The sequence below is a fragment of the Pipistrellus hanaki genome (assembly GCF_964339955.1).
Source record: "Pipistrellus hanaki genome assembly, chromosome: 1".
NCBI classification, from domain to species: Eukaryota; Metazoa; Chordata; class Mammalia; order Chiroptera; family Vespertilionidae; genus Pipistrellus; species Pipistrellus hanaki.
Window position 1 is genome coordinate 111,985,858 of NC_140503.1, and position 12,461 is coordinate 111,998,318.

General features: G+C 36.6%; 1 protein-coding gene and 1 long non-coding RNA gene across 4 annotated transcripts in view; both read right to left on the minus strand.

Moving 5' to 3' along the window:
• DORIP1 (dopamine receptor interacting protein 1) overlaps positions 1–12,461 on the minus strand; it is a 42,090-nt gene that overhangs the window by 28,495 nt on the left and 1,134 nt on the right. The window contains exons 2-5 of one of the 3 annotated variants that reach the window (XR_014795141.1): positions 9,787–10,311; positions 7,025–7,114; positions 6,236–6,323; positions 4,170–4,304 (exon numbers count right to left, since the gene is read on the minus strand). Coding sequence is in view for 1 of the 3 variants with exons in the window: in XM_084885358.1 (XP_084741484.1) it covers positions 2,519–2,702; positions 4,170–4,304; positions 7,025–7,114; positions 9,787–10,310 (933 nt within the window). In the remaining 2 variants the exon portion in view is untranslated. Of the gene's footprint in view, positions 1–777; positions 2,703–4,169; positions 4,305–6,235; positions 6,324–7,024; positions 7,115–9,786; positions 10,312–12,461 lie in introns of those variants that run through there. The other 2 variants (XM_084885358.1, XR_014795140.1) reach the window with 2 other exon arrangements.
• The window catches only part of LOC311623442, a 764,210-nt gene that overhangs the window by 26,090 nt on the left and 725,659 nt on the right, over positions 1–12,461 (minus strand). The gene's annotated exons all lie outside the window — the stretch shown is intronic.

Consider the following 12,461-nt stretch of genomic DNA (forward strand, 5'->3'; position numbering starts at 1 on the left):
TTATATAGCTTAGTTGTTTGCTGCTCAAGATCTGAGAATGTAATAGATATAGAATTTACCGTAGCAAGCATGCAAAGCTTGCCTGTAATCAGTTATCTTTAGTTTCTTTTTCCTCTTTGATAGGATCAGATGGAGTGAGAAGGCCTCAGATATTAAATAAAGTCTAATAATTAGTAATTAAAAGTCACCTTGAAGAATACATCTAAGTAAGATCATCTGTTAAATTGGGAGGGAAAAGGTTTCTTTTTATGAAGAGAAATTGGAAATTCCTCCTTAAGTTTGCTGTATTTATTCTTTATACCTCTTTGAGGCCAGGGTTTAAAAACCATTTTTGCCTTCCCCATAGGTATACGATTTGTGGCATTTTGATTAAAAATATATTCTGATTATTCCCTCAGATCTTTGCCTCCTCTCCCCAATTTCTCTAAGGGTGTTTAAGGTTATAAAGAATGTTCCATGCCCTCACCTTAACATCTGCCAATAATCTAATTTATTCTTTTTCACCCCTTTTCTACTATTTGATCAGCAGGGAGTAATTTTTTATTTCTACCAATCAATCAACCATAAAAATAAACTACCTATTATCTGAAAAACCCAGCCATCTGGGGCCCAGAAGATATACTTAAATTCCATTATACATTAAATCCATTACTCAAGGAGCTACTGTTTAAATAATAAAAGTTCTGAAAAGTTCATTAGTCTACGGCCATACCACCCTGAATGCGCCCCATCTTGTCTGAAAAGTTCATTAGTAAGAATCTGGGAGACTTTCCTGTACATGAAAGAGGTAGAAAAAATATGTTTATTAGCATGTTCAGGGTAGTCAAGTTTTTAACAAATATCTAATTCCTCACAACAACCCTGTGAGGTAGGTAAGTCACTGTTTTGTGATAAACTAACATCATTCCAAATAAAGTGCAATTCCTAAAAAAATAAATCTACAGTAGGAATAATTTTGTTAATGATTCCATTTATGAATATGCTAGAATTTGTGTTTCAGTATACTTTGATTCATGCAATAAGCTGTCTCCAGAAAAGTTTACTGCAAATCAAATTCTATTTAAATACACATGGGGAACTATTTAAACAAACTCTGGGGTGAAGTTTTTTTGTAAAATAAATCAGTATTTTTAATCTTATGTAAAAAAGGAATTTTCATAGTATTTGCTCAAAATGAGGCATTCTCAGCAAAGTTTCACTCACATTTATCCATTCTTCGGCAAATTCTCTACATGGCACTATGCCAATTTAAGACTTAATTTACTAAATTAAAACTTAGCAATTTGGTATATGGCAGTGACCTGGGTTATCATATAGAAATCTCCAATATGTTGCGCTCAATCTTAACCCAAAGCCTAAGGTAGAAATGAAATGTAAACACAAAAAAATTATTAATTTCAAAAAGTAATTTTTCTTAAGAAAATTACTTATTTTTTTCCTTTACATCACAAAAGAGGGAGAGATCTTAGGGTCTTTGAAGAGAAACACAATATTCTGTTATCTATACAATTCTAGTTATTTCTATTGCAAATCAAAGCCTGATCTTACCAATTTACTATTTATAAGGGAGCTAGCGGATATTACTACAAAAATTTGTTTTTTTTTTCCTGTGCCAATATGACTTACTAGAAAAAGAAATATTCCCAAGCACCCATTTTTTCCCCTAAGTATATATTTAAAGTACATTTCTACTGTCAATCCAACATTAGTAAACATCCAGTTGCCTAATTTTTTTTATGGTTGTCTTATCTGCAAAATACATTTCTACTGGAGAATTTCCATTACATTTAATTATGAAATAAATGTTTAGATTAGTTATATAATTTATTTTGAAAAGTAACTCCAATTACTCTCAGGAACTTAGTTAACGTTTAAAATCCACTGGCAGGTTTATAATACTTTAGCAAGTGGTTAAAGGAATTTGCCATTGTAAGGAAATTATTCCAGCCCAGAAAAATCATTCTCACCAAAATTTTTAAAAATTAGGCAAAACAACAGGTATAATAGACTAAGCCATCTATAACTTGTACATTCAAATACATACTAATCCAATAGTGCACTTTGGCTTATAATGAGGTAGGGCAAAGAAATAAAGTCAGATGTATCTTGTACTGTGAAATTTATAAAAACTTAAACAGTGACGTGTACCCAGGTTTTAGTTGAATATAAACAAAAACTTTGATAATTCAATGACAAAGTATTTTCTTAGATTCACAGACAGAATTGTAAAAAAACCTTTGAGGTAAATATAAATAAAAAATACAAAGATATTTTCTCTCAACATAAAATATGCTTGTATAAAAATAACCCATGATATAGAAAAAAGAAATACAAACATTTTTGCATAGATTCTCCATATAAAATATTTACCTGGGGCTATACACTGGAAAATACACCTCTGAAACTAATATAGTTGAACTATTTTTCTTGGATACCAAGTACATACAAAATAAAAGCCCTTCATCTTAGGGAGCAATGGGCATGAGGGAAAACAATTAAATTTAGCATCAGTCTATATTTATTTCTCTGCTGCTCGAATATAAACCAATGATGACAAGAGGAGAAACTCTGGGGGTTTATTTAACAAAATTAAATTCACATTTCTGAGGCCATCATAATGCATCCAATGTCCATCAATTTGGAAAGCTGCAGAATAATGATGTTCCTCTTTGTTAAATAATGTGGCACCTTCCAACAAATACCTGTAAATTCAATGACAAAGTGTAGCAGAAAGTTGAAATACTTTGTTCTTAAGAGAAACATTCCTTAAATTCTTAACTAAAAAAAAAAAAAAAATTGAGATATCCATCTATAAAACTAATGTACTATAATAGGAAATTTGGAATAAAACATTTAGGAATTTAAAACATTGATGTAATTTAAGAATTAAAAAAAAATCTTAATTCATAACCTATATGGTTCTATTAAGTAAAAGAAAACACACAAAAAACTTTTAAAGAAAAAAGTTAAAGGAACCCTGTATGTCCCAATTTGCATGCAGTTATTTTGTATTTTTTTATTTTTTAAACTTATTTTATTATTTTTAAATATATTTTATTGATTTTTTTTTTATAAAGAGGAAGGGAGAGGGACAGAGAGCTAGAAACGTTGATGAGAGAGAAACATGGAGCAGCTGCCTTCTGCACACCCCTACCGGGGATGTGCCCGCAACTAAGGTACATGCCCTTGACCAGAATCAAACCTGGGACCTTTCAGTACACAGGCTGATGGTCTATTCACTGGGCCAAACCAGTTAGGGCAATGTATGCAGTTATTTTTATCTATAATAATGATAGTAACATTTTATTTAAAAAATTTTTAAAGTTGCCTTGATTGGGTATTGAATCCTGCAAACTTGGAGCATTTAAACAATGCTCCAACCAACTGAGGTACCCGGCTAGAGCCAGTAACCTTTTATTTTTAAATGATGACTTCGTACTATACACTACTTTGACTTGAAATACCAGTAATAATCAGAATTTAGTTTACTGAATACACTGAGTGGCCAGATTATTATGATCTCTGAATGAATAATAATCTGGCCACTCAGTGTACATCCTATATAGTAAAAGGCTAATATGCAAATTGTCCCCTTGACCAAGAGTTCGACCAGCATGCAGGCCAACCGCCCATGTCCCCTCCCCGTGGCCAGGCTGAACGGACCCCACCCATGCATGAGTTCATTTACCAGGCTTCTAATATAAATATTTATACATCGAGTGGCCAGATTTTTATGTGTTCAGAGATCAAAATAATCTGGCCACTCAGTGTATAGATACTATCCCATAAATTTTCACGTGCTATGTAAATTAAATCCTCACAGTAAGGCACCCCAGATAGATGTTGTCATCTCTGCTTTATAGATAAGAAATCTGACAAGTAAACTGTTTTTATAAGCTATGTGACCTTTCTGGTCCATGGTCACATAGCTTATAAATGGCGGGGCTGGGTTTGAATCCAATTCTTTCTATTCCATAATTCAAGCACCTCACCAATATGCACCCTGTCAGCAACTAAGTTCCTGTAGTAGATGCTGATCCTATTCAGTATACACAAATTTAAATAATATTTCCTTTCGGGTTACAAAAAGTCATACCAGAATAGCAGAAAAACATAAAATAAATTTATTTTTCACTAATTTTATAAAACAAACAAAAAAAACCACTTACTTGTGATCAGATAAATCCAAATAATAGGGTACATATGCCAGATCTTCAGATTTCCAATGCTGCATATTTAAGACAACAAAAGGAGGTGCCCCATGGCAGAAAACTCGTTGGGAGAATTCTCTTAAGCCACCACACCTAAAATTGAAAGTAGGCATGAACTTTATTAAACTTGGAATAAAGCTGCCTTTTATCACTTTTGGGTTGTCTTTATTACTTCATGTCATAATAAGCATAAATACCTATTTTGGAATGGGTAATAATAATGTAGCCATATTAATAGCTTATACAAGGTGGGCAAAAGTAGATTTACTTTTGTAAGTACACGAAACAGTTTATTCTTCTATTATTATTTAGTGCTAGAGCTCTGGTGCACGAAATTCATGCACTGAGGGGGTAGGGTCCCCTCAGCTCGGTCTGTGCCCTCTCATAGTCCGGGAGCCCTCACTCCTTACCACCTGCCTGCTTACTGCTCCTTACCACTGCCGTGGAGGCAGGAGAGGCTCCTGCCACTGCCACCGTGCTCACCAGCCATGAGCCCAGCTTCTGGCTGAGGGCACTGACCACCAGGGGGCAGCTCCTGTGTTATCTGCCCCCTGGCGGTCAGTGTGCATTATAGTGACCAGTCATTCTGGTCATTCTACTGTAATGGCTGCTTAGGCTTTTAGTATACAGATTAAAGACCTGGTGCATGAAAATTCATGCACTGGAGGGGGGGCGTCCCTCAGCCCTGCCTACCCCTCTCACAGTCCGGGAGCCCTCTGGGGTGCGGTGATCAGGGGAAGGCAACAACCCATCATACCTCTGCTGCTGCCACTGCCAGCAGCGCAAGCCTTGGCTGCCCTGGTTACCTGAGCCTTGGGTGGCCCTGGATGGCTGGGCAGTCAATATCTGAGGCTTGCCTGCACCTCGGGCCAGCCTTGGGCGGCTGGGCAGCTGTCACATGAGGCTTGCCTGCACCTCAGACTGGACATCTTAGGCTTGCCTGCACCTCGGGCGTCGGCTGGGCAGCCACCATCCGAGGTTTGCCTGAGCCCTGGGCAGCTGGGGGGCTGAGAAGACTGGGCACCGCCATCTTGTGGCTGTGGGTGCTGCTATCTTTGAGGGTGAGACAGTCAATAAGCATATTCCCTCCTTATAGGCTGTGGGTGCTGCCAACTTTGTGATGGTATGAAGGTCAATTAGCATATTCCCTTTTTATTAGATAGGATTATATTATTAACCCTTTGCACTCCGAACCATTCTGGACATTGGCTACCAGCTACTCGACGCTACTTTGCGGCGGAAACGTGAGTTGAAATAACTCAATTCCCCGTAATCACTAATAAACTGCAATGTCCCCTGAGAGGGGACATCCGAGTGATATGCTAGAATTCCGATGTCCCCTGAGAGGGTTAATTTGCATTCAAACTGTAAATTTACTTTTGCACATCTTTGTATATCTATTTCCAAAGGTTCACAAGTTCTGATACTTTTAAAATTCAAGGAAAAGCTAGCTGCTTTATCTAGGCTAATAAAAGTGAGTAGCTTTGATTTTTAGATACATTTTTCTTTAAGATGGTTTCAAAGGGAAATAATGACAGAGATGGGAAAATAGGATTACAGGCCTCTTTAGACTGCATATAATTCTCGAATTGCTTCCTTTTGCTATTGAATGAAGCAAATTCTGTTTTCTTAGCAACACCAGGTATTAAGCATATGGATTAGAATCCAACAAATACAGTTATACAGTAAAATCTCGATTAACCGGAATGTTCAGGGTATAATATTTTGGTTAACAAACATCACTGACTAAACTAAATTAACAGGAAAACCATTTTGCTGTAGTATTGGTTGCTAAAATGCATGAGTTCACTCTCTGAACTTAAGTACAATTAACTGAAAATATTTTATTCTTTCCTTCTTCAGTGATTAATTAGCTGTAAGATCGTAATTCTCAATATTTATTCTCATTGTACAATAATGTAGATATAGAAATAAAGAGGTTGGGATGAATATATTCTTTTTGCCCCTTTGGATTTCTATTATTTAAACATTTTATTGTGTTAAATTTTGTGGTTACAATTTACCTTTCTCCTAAATGAGGAGTGCAGAAAAAATCCAGTTAATTGAGGGTGCCGACTATCTGGGTTCCGGTTAAGCAAGGTTTTATTGTACCTACTCAGCAGTGGGGAAAAAAAGAAAAGGCATTTGCTTTGTATTCATCAATTAACTATCCTATATAACAAAAGGCCAGTGATCATAATGGCGCAATGACCAATTGACAGTTGCCATGAGGTGCACTGACCACCTCTTGGTCCTCCCCCCATCCCACAGGCTCTGATCGCCGGATGGTGAATGGGGAACCACAGGTGAGTGTTGGCAGTGGGGCAGGACCGGGGATTGGTGAGTGGGAGGAAAGGCTGACCTCTTGGTCCCGCCCACAGGCTCTGATCATGGCAATAGGAAACCACGGGAACTGGGGTGGGTGGTGGCAGGGCATTACTGGAGATTGGCAAGCAGGTAGAAGGCAGACTTCCTGGTCTTTCCCCCCAGGCTGCAGACTCCAATCACTGGATCGTAAACGGGGAACCGGGGTGGGTGGCAGCGGGCATGGCCCTGATCGCAGGCTAGGCCTAGGGACCCTACCCGTGCATGATTTTGTACGCTGGGCCTCTAGTAGTATTATATTTTACTTGGTAATGACAATGCAGAATAAGTATAGGAAACTTGAAGGTGTTAAGATTTTAAAAATGTTAGACTTCCTAAATACTTATGAGTAACTATTTCATATAGTATTAACATAAAAAAATATCAGTCCAGGTTTCTTTATAAAAAACACAGAATACTTTCATCTTAAATGTCTATCATTTACTCACCCCTGCTCTTCACACAGTTCAATCCTAGAACAGAATAACTCATCCACAGCCAGTCGTATCAAGTTTCCATGTGGAATTTCTTGGGGAGGACTACAAAAATTGCAAAATGCATGTAAGAACTGCTTCAACATTTTACAGGCAAATACATTATTAGGGTTACAAAATTTAGAGGTCAATTCATTATTAGCAAACCCAATAAAAGAATAACCTCTGTTATTCATCTTTGTACTTGTAAATAGTAGAGAAACCAGTTAAATTTAATAAATTTCAATGCATGAAGCTTGCCAAGAAATATTAAATCTTTCTGTAAACTAATGCTGAAATATGCAGTTGTTGTTACTTTAAAAAAAATTTCCAGCCGAGAAAGGTTTGGTGCAGTGGATGGAGCGTCAGCCTGCAGACTGAAGGGTCCTGGGTTTGATTTCGGTCAAGGGCATGTACCTTGGTTGCGGGCGCTCCCCACAGGAGGCAGCTGGCTGATGATTCTCTCTCATGGATGTTTCTCACTCTCTATCTCTCTCCCTTCCTCTCTGTAAAAAATCAATAAAATATATTTTTTAAAAAATTTCCAGAGGATTCAACAGAAGAGAGAAATTAGGACCCAGAATCAGGAAAGCAGCTGATTTGTTACTAAAATTGCCAGCCTAAATTGCAGCCACTGTTGGCTTCACTTACCTGATTTGTTAAAAAATTTTTTCCTACATATTTCAAAAGTTGTTTTAAATATAGGATTAAATAAAATGGGCAAAAGCTTGAAAAAGTAGAGTATGATAAAAATATTTTATTGAGAAACACAAAATATTAGCATTAATATGCTATTGTAAATATTTCATTATAGTTCCAAAACATATGCAGATTAAAATATTAGTTAAAAAAAAGACAAATTCCTGAAACGCTTTAAAATGTGGTTTAAAGTAATAAAGCTTTCTTGCCAGATAGATTTGAAAATCAACATCCTTATATCAATCAGCAATACAGGAAAATGGACAAAGCATTTTTCAGAAAAATAGAGACATTGACTCTAAAAAGAATAAAGTATCTTCAGTGCTCCATGATCTATACTAATAAAAGCCTAGGTGGCCCTTAGACCACTACAAGATGGCTGCCCCCCCATCATCACAGGATGGCCACAAGATGGCAGGCAGGGGAGAACAGTTGTGGGCAATCAGGCCAACAGGGGAAGACAATTGTGGGCAATCAGGCTGGCAGGGGAGAGCAGTTAGGAGTGATTGGGCCAGCAGGGGAAGGCATTTGGGGCCATTGGGCCATCAGGGGAGGGTAGTTGGGGGTGATCAGGCAGGCAGGCAGAAGGGTGGTTATGAGCCAGCAGTCGAGGATTGTGAGAGGGATGTCTGCCGATTTAGGCCTGATCCCATAGGATCCCATGTTGTAGAGGGTGCAGGATGGACTGAGGGACACCCCTCAAGTGCACAAATTTTATGCACCGGGCTTCTAGTATAATATTAAAGTAAATGTGCAATAAAGAAATATGAACTGTATGTGAGATATATATTAGGCTGTTTTTCTGGACCCTAGGGCCAAATACAATTTCTGACAACAATGTGTTTGGGTTTGTTTTTCGGTCATGTTTTTTCCCACTGACAATTATCCCTGTTCCAGCTCATGCCCCTTGGGGGTGTTAATGTTTCCTAACACTCTACTAGGGCTTGCCAGTTTGTCCTTCCTCCCTGTCATTTACTAGCCTGGCAGTCTGCCTTCGTTCTGAAAGCCAAAAATAGGCTACCAGCACCTTTCCTAATCAGTGAAAATGCTCCTTACAGCCACATCTCCAGGTGTTAAGGTTCCAAGTTTGTGATTTCTGTCTATAATTATTCAAAGTACATTGAATATGTTCAATCTTTTTTTTTTTTTTTAATTGATTTTAGAGGAAGAAAGGGAGGGAGGGAGAGAGGGACTGAGGAAGAGAGATCAGTTGCTCTTATATGTGAACCCATGGGGAATTGGACCCACAACCTGGATATATGCCCTGACCTGGAATCAATCTGCCACCAACCAACCGAGCCACACTGGCCATGGCTCAATCCTCCTATTCATGTAGAACTAGCCCACTCAGCACAGATCTATTTAAAAGTGAAACATTATCTTGGAAACATATATTGGATAGTGTTCTTCAAGAGGTTACATTTGTGATGCAGAAATTTATTATCTATAAAATCACATTAGTAATTCAGAGCAAGGGCAATATATTTTGCACTCTGAATAATTCATTACTTTGCAAGCAAAATGGTTATCAGTTGGTTTTCTAAAGTAAATTCTAAAATGTTTGGATATTTCTGTCATTGGACTAAAAAACCTTGAATTTGTGTGGTTGATTTATGTGTAATTACAGTGTTGTACTTTAAGAAGTACTTTGACTATATATTTACATTTATAGCACTTCATTAAAAAAGTTGTATACTGTTTCTAAAAGTGACAAAATATCCTTGGTAGGTTTGGCTCAGTGGCCTGCTCTTTATAATGACATATAATAACACCAAAGGGTCCCAAGTTTGATTCTGGTCAAGGGCATGAACTTTGGTTGCAGGCTCCTCCCCGGCCTGGGTCCTAGGCGGGAAGCAACCAATTGATGTGTTTCTCTCACATCGATGTTTCTCTGTCTTCCTCTCTCTCTTCCCCTCTCTCTGAAAGATCAATGGAAAAATTATCCTCAAGTGAGGATTAACAACAAAATAAAATCAATTTTTTAAAAAAGTGACAAAAACAAACTGTAGAGCAGATAAAAGACTTTTAGAGGAACTTACTTTATATTAATTGTACGCTGCTGATCTTCCTGCACTCGAATTGGGCATCGCCAATTGGAACAGTAACTCTCTTGTATGGTAGACATGAGATTTTCGAGATTTTTTGTAAAATTATCATGTTCATTTCCAAACAAATCAATTATTAATGAAGCTTTATGAACTTCAGATTTATATTGCTGTTTTTCCATCTTGTCCCAAATCCAAAGTAGCTTCACAGTTGTAAAACTGTAGGTGTCCATTAAATAAAGAAAACAGTCTACAAACTCTCTACCTAAATGAAGAGAGAGTTCCCTGGGAAAATTTTCATTTTCATGAAGAATGACATATAATAACATCAAGAAACCATCTATGGTGCAGGTATTCTTCAGTCTTATTTCAACATAGAGTGGTGTACAGGATACTGCTTTGCGGCCAGCTTTGATAGTAAAAACACCTCCCCAAGGAAGAACAGGCCTCCAAAATGAGCGATCTTGATTATAGTTATTTTTAATTGATGCTTTGATCTCTTCAAACAGTGTCTTCATCCTGCATTTTAAAAATTAAAAGAACATATATATGATTAGATATATGTTTAAATGAAAATAAAGCTATCTAAAGATTTAAATTTAATTTGGTTAGATGGGCCTCTCAATGCAACAAAAATACCTTAAGACAATTCTAGCTATGTCATTTTGGGAGCAATATACATATTCTTTGAAAAGACCACTTAAGAAGCTGTAATCTTTTTTATGAGGTACTGAATACTATTTGATAGGGTTTTATATTAATTATACTGAAGATTTTTATCTGTGATATAGGAAAACTCAACTTCTAGAAATATATTCTAAGAATCCCAAAAAAGAATATATGCACCCCTATGGTTCATAGCAGCATAATTTATAATAGCTAATATGTGGAAACAGCCTAAGTGCCCAACAGTAGGTAAGTGGATAAAAAAGGATCTCTTACCCTTTGAGACAACATGGAAGGACCTGGAGACTATTAGTCTAAGTGAAATAGGCCAGTCAGAAAGATATTACATAATCTCACTTATATGTGGAATCTAATGAACTGAGGAATAAAATAAAGCCAAAGGCATGAAAATATGGAACAGACTGGCAAATCTCAGAGGTAATCTTAGAGGTAAGGAGTCTGGGGGAGTGGGCAGGAAGAGACTAATCAAAGAATTTATTATATGCATGTATGCATTGCCCATGGACACAGACAATAGAGTGGTGAAGGCCTAGGGTGGGTGGAAACCGGGCAGAGGGGGGCAATGGGGGAAAAATCGGGGGGGGGGGGGGGAGAGAACATCTGCAATACTCTCAACAATAAAGATGGGGGGGGAAAAGAAATTGCAATCTTTTTTTTTTTTGAGAGGCTTTATATTATACCACAGATTTTTTCCGATGATATAGGAAAACCCTGTAATAAATTTTAAATGAAGGTAAAACTATTTAATGATACAATCTAAATTTGGTTTTGTGTATTCCTAATGTAAACTTCTTTCACCTTCCAAAATACAAGCTGTGCTTCATTTTCTTAATATGTGTGATTTTACTTATAAAATGAGCTGTAATGGAACCCTTATTTGGGCTACAGAATGATGACCAATTAGCTATGAAAGATAACAGGAAGAGTAATTGTGAGAACTGAATTGAATAGTAGCACAGCTAATACAAATATTATTTGTATGTACTTTGGGATTTTTATTTACAATCTAGGACATGCTATATATCCTTACAATTTGAGGCCATGCTGTGAAGACCCCCCCCTCCTTTTTTTTTTTTTCATGCTGTGAAGATTTGATTCAGAACTTGGTAAGTATCCTGATTCCCTTCTCTGCACAATTTGGGAATGAAATGAGGTGTCCTCTCTGAATTGGTACATATCCTTCCCCCAACTTTGAGGGTAGCTCTAAGTATTCTGTTTTTAAAGTCACTGACTATTCTAACAAAAATGGTCATGTCATATGTATGGTATGCAGGACAAAATTTTTTTAAAAATTAAAGAACAATGTCTTAATAAAACAATATAAAACTGCTTTATTTGGGATAAAAATGTCAACTAAAAACATCATAGTACTTTCTAATATATTACTTTCATGGAAAAGTATATTTTTCATGAAAAAAGGAATCATTTGAGGAATAGGAAAAGAGAAGCGAGTGACTGCGGTCAGTGTCTTATTTTGACCATTTTTTCAAGTGCCACACCCTCCCAAGCATAACATGAATCCAACACTCAATAGTTTGGACCTATATATCTTATTTGTGCGAAAAATTTAGCTGAAGTTGATTTTACAACAGTATTAGACTAAAATTTTCAGTTATGATATATAAACACACAGTATTTTTGGCTTGAAAAAAGATATCCTCCACTCTGAAGTATTCAATACTATATTTAGTCTGAAATGTAGATGTTTATATATAGTCAGTAACAGGTTGGCTCTAGTCAACCAATTAGAAATAAGAGGGTGTGGTAAACCTGGAACCTAGGAAAACACAAACTCAGTTTCTTCTTCTTAAGAACTAACATATCCAGAACAGATTTGAAAAAAAATCATAAGGCATTCAAATACTTTAAAAATGAAAATAAATTTTTTCATGGTTTGATTTATTTCTGTTGAATTTTAAAGAACTTTGTAGCAAAGTTATAGGATCAACAGCTTGAGTTCACACTCCTACATATCACACTGA